Here is a 9,253-nt window from a genome sequence, read left to right as displayed (position 1 = left end):
GGCAGTTCTGAAGGCAAAAGGGGGTCCAACCCGTTACTAGCATGGGGTACCTAATAAAGTGGCCGGTGAGTGTAGTATTACAATTCATTTCAAGGCTATTTTAAGAATTTCAATCTAAAGGCTGTAAAAGCTATTTTTAATAAAGCAACTTCCTGGACCTACGAGATTAAATCATCCAGTTGTGCAACACAACCGGTACCATTTTCAAGAGTAGTGACAGGTCGAAACAACAGTTAACATTTTAATACAATGTGCTTCTTACACTGTAATGTGTAAATGCCATTTACAGCTCTTGGATTATTTCCACTTCTGATTTGGAAACATTTCTAGGTCCAAAAACAGAAAATACATATTTAAACGTTTTATTCTACTTGCTAGATATTTTGACATTCCTAAGAATACATCTAAAACATGTAAAGGTTATTATAGGTTTTGCAGATTACTATTAATATTTTTAGCATAACTTTTAAATGTGTAAACATTTTACTTACGTATCGAGCCATTGTCATTTCCCTTCACAGTTAACTGTGCATCTGTTTTACAAAAATGTGATATTTCAGGTAGATCAAACTGACACCCACATCTTTCAAATTTCATCTGCTTCCTTGTTTCTTGTTCCTTGCTCAGACACTCAGATACTCTTCAAACGGAACTCTTCCACAATAGCTCAAACATGAAGCTTTTGATAGGCATTCTACATCCAATAAGAATTAACTACTGTATGGATGTGATCTTAAAATCAATGTATCAATACATTTTGAAGGTTCAAGAAACCGTTCCGAATAGTTCTAGGAAAGAATAGTCATTATGAAAGTGAAATGTGAATTAACAAATTGTGTGACACAATCTGAATAACGGCAACCATTTCGCACTTCCAGGGGATTAAAACAGATAAAAGCAAAGCTTGAGGGTAAACTAACACATGTCAAAACAAGTACAGTGATTCAAAGTTTTGTCTCTTCTGGTCATATCGGTTTTGTCCCACAGTGTAAATGAATATTGTATCCCAAAGGAGAACACCACATAACAGTTGATATATTTGATAATAACAAACTTTGTGGCACTGCTTGTTGTTGGCTGGTACTGGCTGCGTTTTGCACCTCTCAACCCTGTAAGGCACTTGGCTTCTCAGATGATTTACATTCGTTTTGCAGAAGAATGTCTGACTTTGATGTTTCTACGGGTCAGGTAAACAACGGACATAACCTTTAGGGACTAAAAGTGACATAATAATCATAAGGAGAGGGAAACACTTGAAGAACCAGCAGTACTACCACACATTGAGACACGATGGGAACAGCACAGAGCAGCTGAGGCTTCAGGTACAAGGGGGTCAGCATGACATTGGAGTTGAGATATCAAAATCTCTTCCATTTTGAGTCGAACATTAAATGATAAAAGCGGTGGTGAAACAAAAACCATAGATGTTCAGTTTTAAAAATGAAAAGCTGAGGAGAAGTTTGTATTCAAACTGGGATTCTTAGTGCTGTTTTGTAGAAATGAGTGTCTTCATGACACGATTGTGGAAAGTCTTTGAAATAGTAGACATGTATAGAAAACATGAAAGAAGCTTTCCCCTGCGACAGGATTCTTAGTTTGTTTAAGGGAAATAATAATAAACAGTGAGAATGTGAAGAGCAATAATGATCCACAGACACCTATTGTATGATATGTCTAATATGACCACAAGATGGCCCTGTTTATCTCAAATACTGGATACACCAAGTGCATCTTCCCGACAAAGTATCAACTACCTAGACATTATGATGGCCAATGCAATGAGTCTTCACTTGGCTAAAAAATAACTAAGCATCAAACAGATATATTTTGTATTATTACAGACTCCCTTCATTCAATCAGGTAAGTGGAAATTTGTTTTGTTTTTCAGAAACATTATAAGTACATACACACACAGACACACACACACACTAGTACAACCACAGTCTGATTTGCAGCTGGCTATTTGGCAAAGTCAGGGTATGAGCTTTTCACCGGAGGGCTACCAACCAGTCCACTGGACTACCAACCAGCTTTTACTTTCCCCACCCAAATTGAACCCGTTTTCCAACCTTCAGTCCACTATTGCCCTGAGCTTTTAAAGTAAAGATTTTCAGAATTAGCAGTATTTTATTTAGATTTTCTTTGAGTCCCTCAAAAAACATGAAAAGTAAAGAAGCAATGGTTCGTACGTAAACAAAATGATTTTTTTTTTTTTTAAATAAAAGAGAGTCAGTGATGACACTCAAACAATTGAATCTTGCATATTTATTGATTAAGCATATAGTCACATCATATTGCCTATGTACTCTACTTTTTCAGTAGATTATTAAGTTGCTATCAGTCTCAATACCACATACAGGTTAAGACTATGTCAGGATTTTCAAATGTACTGGAACACAAGTCAAACAAACATTTGTTGTAGCTGTTTTTTCCCCTGTAAATGGATGGCTAATTGTATACCTCTTTCGCTCTCATTCAACAGCCAATGTACCAGTCCACCAGCTGTCTGAAGGCCTTGTAAATCAAGGGGTTGAAGGTGCAGACCAGCCCCCCACCACGCCACATTTGGGCACGCTCCCTGTTCAGATCCCCTAGGCAGGTCACCTGGTCCTCGAAGGCCCGCGACACACACCACTTTGAGTGGTCGTAGTGGGACTGGAACAGGACTGATCCGGGAAGCCGAATCCTCTTGATGTTCATGGTGTGTTTGGACAGGGAGCAGTTGGAGGGCAGCTCATGGCCTTGTCTCTGCCAGGACTCCACCAGCAGGTCGGCATCCAGAGCCTGAGCCACCCAGCCCGTGTAGATGTCTGAATGAATGCCAGTGAGGGGGTGAATTCAGTTGCATAATGATGAGAAATGACATGAAAAAGTACATAGTAACAAAGCTAAGCTCACTTATAATGATGCACTAGAATATGTTTCATGATTTAAATAACATTCAGTAACAGTTTTATGTTGTTTATGTTGCGTTGCAAATAAATGTTATAAATGAGCTATATAATATTTTACAGCCCAATATGGGGATGGGTGGCCTCCATGTTGATTTTGCAACGATATTGTAAACAATTGGTGCTTTCAAAAAATATTGACACAATGAGATTTTTGATCAATATTCATCAGTAATGTGGATATAATGTGGACTGAGTGGTTAAAGGCAAATAATAGAACAGCTAGAACAGTCTGTAAGTTCAGAAAATCCCTTTACTGTAATGTAACTTTTAAAACCAGGAAAAGACAACCCTTATGCTATATTACATTAACCAAAATCCAATATGTAATCTCATATCATGGTATTGATTTATATATATATATATATATATATATATATATATATATATATATATATATATATATATAGCCCAGCCCTAGAACAAATATAACCTATAACCTTCATGCTTTTTTTCTTTTCTTTTAATTTACAAAAACAGGGGCCTCTAAAAATCCTACAAATGAAACTATCTTATAGGAGAAAAAATGACTTCTCACAACAGTCCACACTAAGGCCCTAAAGTGTGAAAAGGTTCACAGTAGGGCTCTGCCTCATTGTTGGAGGTCCCAAGTAAAATGCATTGGGAGCAGAGTGCTTCTGAGGCCTTGGGTGGGGTATGCTCCTTTACCTTATGGTTCTAAGATGCTAGTGTGTGTGCACCTAAAAATGAGTGACTGTTGCAAACAAGACAGTAACAGAAAGAAGTTTTTGCAAAAAGGTCAGATTCTGTAAAAAAAATGTAAACACACAGTTATGCTGTGAGATTTTGGCAAAAGTCTCCATTGTCTCTCCAAAATAGTGCTTTTGTTGCAAAATATATTTGTATTGTATTTGTATGTATTTATTTATTTTTACAGCAGCAAAGCAGCAAATGTAAATAAAAATATGTACAGTATATAAATGACCCACAGTAAGTGAGGAATACCTTACCATCCACAAAGCGTTCAGATTTCACAAAACTGACAAACTTTTCCCCTTGCACTGAGTAAAGCTGCTCCACGCTCTTATCTGAGGCCAGCGGGGGTTTGGAGGCCTCACATAACTGGGTCAACTGCGGCAGGTCGGCCAAGAATGCAGCAGGTACAGAGCAGTTATAGAAGCGTGGGTAAAGGTACACCATCTGCTTTGCTAGAGAGGAAGGAGAATTTCTCACAAACAAGAGAGAAAATTTGATGTTAGAAAATTAAAGGGTTCACTATAGGATGCTTCAGACCGTATTCCTAAAACCCAGGAAAAATAGAGCTAATTCAAAAGTTCTCCTATTTTTACATGATAGTGTTGAACTGAATTATTTTTAGTATTTATTAGTTTTGCTGATATACTGTACAATATCAAACAAATACCACCTTTACTAAATCGTGGTTATTTCTAACTGTGTCTATAATCTCAAAATATGGATGTTCTTAGTGAGTACCAAGCAACATAAAACTTCTCTTTTATTTTCATATATGTTTCATTGTTGATGCATGTGTGTCGTAGTGGGCCAATTTAAAGGAATCTTCAGAGGTCTGTGTCATTGATACGTAGTATTAAATAGTAAAGTTTAACCAATGAAAATCATGTGTGTGTTTAATGGCAAGCAAGTGGATTTCCCAAAATGTAGCCATGTTTCTTGAAAGAGCTGCTAGCCAATAAAATATGTCTTTAGTTAGTACAACTTAAAAAATATTGACTCATGTCACAGATACACAATACGAAACAAATAGTAACAGCGTCAACATTTATTAACAGCATTGCTCACATGTTACTATGTCTCTTATTGGTTTATGATATTAAAACTCAGTTAAAGACCTCCACCAGAAATGTTTTATGGCAAATAAAAATACACAATAATTTATGTCTGATACGGTTATTCCACAAAAAAAAGTTCAATTAATTTGTTCAACAATTCTAACTACATTTACTTCTTTTCCCTCATTGAAAAATCATCTATTTGCAAATATTTTTCCTTTCAAATGTGTAACTGCTGGACACACAATGTCTACTACTTCATTGTCTTTTTTCAGTGTATCTGTGTGTAAGTATCATATTTGATTGCAATATTTAAGTGAAGAGGGACTTACATTTATTTTTCTTATTATATAAGAGTAGACCCTCAAAACATCATTGGACAAACACTTTGCAGGTTTGTGTAAATTGGAAGTCATATCTGTATGTATTGAAGGCACTGACATAAGACCCAGTCACTGTGTAAATGTTTTTCGGGTTTAGCAAATAGAGAATTTTGTAAGTTGAAATCTGGGATGTGTACACAGCAGGAGTACATGAGGCAATGTTGCTTCATGAGCGTTCACTCACCTAGTCTGAGGAACTGTTCATAGGAGTAGGTCACGCAGAGAGCAGTCTGGCCATTGGTTTTGCCGGAGGAGGGGTAAAGGTAGCCCCTTTCAGGGAACGAGGGAAAATGGGGAATGCTGTGCGAAAGCCAAAATCCTTGAGAGCGGTCAAAGAGCAGTACCCCTGCAGGATGCAAACCCACAACACTCAATGCACATATACAGTACAGGCCAAAGGTTTGGACACACCTTCTCATTCAATGCGTTTCCTTTATTTTCATGACTATTTACATTGTAGAGTCCTACTGAAGGCATCAAAACTATGAATGCACATGGAATTATGTACTTAACAAAAAACTGTGAAATAACTGAAAACATGTCTGATATTCTTTTTTCTTCAAAGTAACCACCCTTTGTTCTGATTACTGCTTTGCACACTCTTGGCATTCTTTAGTCACCTGAAATGGTTTCTCAACAGTCTTGAAGGAGTTCCCAGAATGTTCAGCACTTATCGGCCATTTTGCCTTCACTCTCCGGTCCAGATCATCCCAAACCATCTTGATTGGGTTCAGGTCCGTTGACTGTGGAGGGGCAGCACTACATCACTCTCCTTCTTGGTCAAATAGCCCGTACACAGCCTGGAGGTGTGTTTGGGTTCATTTTCCTGTTGAATAATAAATGTTGGTCCAACTAAACGCAAACTGGATGGGATGGCATGTCTCTGCAGGATGTTGTGGTAGCCATGCTGGTTCAGTATGCCTTCAATTTTGAATAAATCCCTAACAGTGTCACCAGCAAAGCCCCCCCACACCATCACACACACACACACACCTCCTCCTCCGTGCTTCACGGTGGGAACCAGGCATGTAGAATCCATCCGGTCACCTTTTTGGTGTTGCCACAGTCCCCTCTTAACAGTTGTTCTAGAGATGTGTTTGCTTCTAGAACTCTGTGTGGTATGCATCTGGTCTCTAATCTGAGCTGCTGTTTACTTCACATTTCTAATGCTGGTGACTCGGATTAACTTCTCCTCAGCAGCAGAGGTGACTCTTGGTCTTCCTTTCCTGGGGCGGTCCTCATGTGAGCCAGTTTTGTTGTACCGCTTGATGGTTTTTGTGACTGCACTTGCGGACAAATTCAAAGTTTTTGCTATTTTCCGGACCGACTGACCGTCATTTCTTAAAGTAATGATGGCCACTCGTTTCTCTTTACTTAGCTGATTGGTTCTTGCCATAATATGAATTCTAACAGTGTTCCAATAGGGCTGTTGGCTGTGTTTCAACCTGACTTCTGCACAACACAACTGATGACCCCAACTCCATTATTAAGGCGAGAAATTCCACAAATTAACTCTGACAAGGCACACCTGTGAAGTGAAAACCATTTCAGGTGACTACCTCATAAAGCTCAATGAAAGAACACCAAGGGTTTGCAGCACTATCAAAAAAGCAAAGGGTGGCTACTTTGAGGAATCTAAAATATAAGACCTATTTAAGAGTTATTTCACACTTTTTTGTTAAGTGCATAATTCAATATGTTTTCATATGTGTTCATCCTGTACTGTACAATGTCTCACACATACATGAAACCAGCATGCATGTTTGCAAACATTTCCATTAAAGTAATGTCAGGGCAGGCAATAATCCAAAGTCAACAGCAGTTATTAGTCAGATGCTCTTTACCCATTTCCTTCCCCTGACATAAAAAACAGAGATCTGGTAGTTATTTTTGCAAAATCATAGCACTGCAAAGCTTGAATAGCAGTCTGCAAATATATCTGTCCTAAGTTATCATAGACACAAATGTACACAGGTCCCACAGGCAAAGATTGTTATCTTGTAGTCATGATTCATCTTACTGAAACCAATTAAAATTAAAGTTAAAACAAAACTAGTAAGAACTCAGATGAATTTTCATAATGCATTGTACCTTTAGTGTGTCCGTATCCTTGGATGTAATCCAGGATTGGTGGTCCATCATTGTAGAGTGCGTAGACTGAACTGTTAGACTGAAGAAAATACTTGTTTTATACATACAGTATGTGGAGAAGAACATTTTAGTGGATATGATCTTTCAGTTATTGTGTTTATACAGCCCCTGTTGATTTCTTTAAAGAATAGTCTGACATTTTGAGAATCATTATTTGATTTCTTGTGGAGAGTTAGATGAGGAGATCCAATTTCATATCTGTCCAGTAAATATAAGGCAGCAGCCAGCTAGCTTAGTTTAGCACAGTATATATAAAGATACAGCCCAGTCAGAAACTGGTCATCTTAGCTTATCTTGAAGACTGGAAACACCTAGTCTGTCTCTGACCAAAGGTAAAAAAGGTCATGGTTAAAGTGCTGCCTGGAAGGAGACGTTGGGTGCTTCAAATACCATCAAGCCTTCACAACACAACGACTGCACCACAACTTGTCATGTGTTTTTTTATAGGGGTTAAACAAAAAATATATCATAGTCATTGGTGAGCTTTAAAGGCCCTCCCTGGTAGGTGGATTTTGGTACCTTTAAACACAGCAAGGTTAGCTTTTTCCAGTGTTAATGCTAAGCTAAGATAACCAGCTGTTGATTGGGGCTATTGCTTTATATTTACTGTACAGACACGATAAGGGAATCAATCTTCGTATCTAAGGAGAACATTTCCTAAATTGTCTACCTAGCTTCATCAAAGGTAAGGTAATTTTCTTTGTTTCTTTTTCTGTGTATTTATTTTGTCTTGATTACTTTCCTGATGCCGCATGGAGACTGATCTCCAACACTATAATGTGCAATTGAAACACAAGGTAAACAAAATGAGGAAGGAAGCTTGTTTAATTTCAGTTTCTGCACAGTTCCCTATAGTAGACAAATGAGTCTACTCAGAAAGTTCACCAACTTGGTTAAATGTGATTAAAGCCACAAGGGTCTGTATCTTTCTATAGCCAGGAATTAGTGTCTAAAACCCACTTGAAGAACAAGGACATCATCTCACCTTGTAGGCCTTTCCCATGTAAAGCTGGTTCAGTGTGTTCCCTATGGCTCCTTGACTGGTGTTAATCATGAATTTACTCATCTGCCAACTCCTTACTGACGAGTCCAGGTACATGTAGTCCACCCCACTGCCGACCTCGCCAATCTTATACCTGGGAAGTTTGTAGATGATAAACCTGCATTAGAAGGGGAGAAAAAAAGGGATTTCATGACAAAATGAATTAAAACATAGTAACAACAATATCTGCTTTTTTTTTTTACAAAAGACCAAGCACCATAACTAAAAACTTTGTGTATCATATCAACTCACCAATCAACAGGCTCACCAGCTTCATTTCTACAGGAAATGTCAGTACTACACACTGTGCAACACAAAAACATGATAATAATAATCTGTGTGCATGAACTGAAATATGTGGCCATCTTAAACTCCTGTAGCTGAAGTGAACAAAAATTGTACATGATTGAGTAACTTTGAAAGTGAATACAGTACAGCTGCCTCTAAATGCAAAACAGGAAGTCATAAGATCTGGTCACGAGACGGGAATGTGAGCATTTATTGGAGCAATAGAAACTGGTGAAACTGGTTAAAAGAAAAAATCCAATAATATCTGGTTTAGTCCTGTGTTTTAAAGCGACGTAGTAGTAAATTCAATGCTTATTTGATAATTTATTTTTAATATAGCTCTCAGGTCAGCTGCAAATAGAACCTAAATATCGACTCTAACAATTAAATAGAATGAAAGGCCGGTAATATTTATAGGATAAATGTTTGGATGCTATGAATGGCTCTTTATCCGTGTAAAAAAAAACTTTATTGAGCAATAATTTTGATCTTTTACAGCATTGTTCTTCACATTCAAAGTGTTGCCCCTCTTCACACCTGGAAGCGTCTAAGCGCAACCAGTCATATCTTATTAGTGACAAAGCAGCTAATGATGGAACTGGAAACCACCTGGTCAAAAGACTGTTTCACCTTGGAACAAGAAGTGAAATTGAAAACAAAATTTCA

At 37.7% G+C, this 9,253-nt stretch overlaps 2 protein-coding genes across 3 annotated transcripts in view; both read right to left on the bottom strand.

Moving 5' to 3' along the window:
- The window catches only part of LOC117950659 (plancitoxin-1-like), a 4,301-nt gene extending 3,409 nt beyond the window's left edge, over positions 1-892 (bottom strand). Inside the window, exon 1 of one of the 2 annotated variants that reach the window (XM_034881957.1) lies at positions 492-892. In XM_034881957.1, the coding sequence (XP_034737848.1) occupies positions 492-509 (18 nt within the window). In that variant the 5' untranslated portion in view covers positions 510-892. The remainder of the gene's footprint in view (positions 1-491) is intronic. The other variant, XM_034881958.1, reaches the window with a different exon arrangement.
- Positions 893-2,250: 1,358 nt separating this feature from the next.
- Positions 2,251-8,787, bottom strand: dnase2b (deoxyribonuclease II beta). Its single transcript, XM_034881956.1, has 6 exons — positions 8,552-8,787; positions 8,243-8,417; positions 7,198-7,276; positions 5,291-5,452; positions 3,923-4,120; positions 2,251-2,810 (listed from the first exon to the last, which is right to left on the bottom strand). Exons 1-6 carry the CDS (start codon positions 8,701-8,703, stop codon positions 2,476-2,478), a joined length of 1,101 nt encoding a protein of 366 aa, XP_034737847.1. The 5' UTR covers positions 8,704-8,787; the 3' UTR covers positions 2,251-2,475.
- Between the last annotated feature and the right edge of the window lie 466 nt (positions 8,788-9,253).

This window comes from Etheostoma cragini, chromosome 9 (genome assembly GCF_013103735.1).
Source record: "Etheostoma cragini isolate CJK2018 chromosome 9, CSU_Ecrag_1.0, whole genome shotgun sequence".
Classification (NCBI taxonomy): Eukaryota; Metazoa; Chordata; class Actinopteri; order Perciformes; family Percidae; genus Etheostoma; species Etheostoma cragini.
The sequence above is the reverse complement of the archived record's forward strand: the minus strand, read 5'-3'. Positions and strand labels throughout refer to the sequence as shown.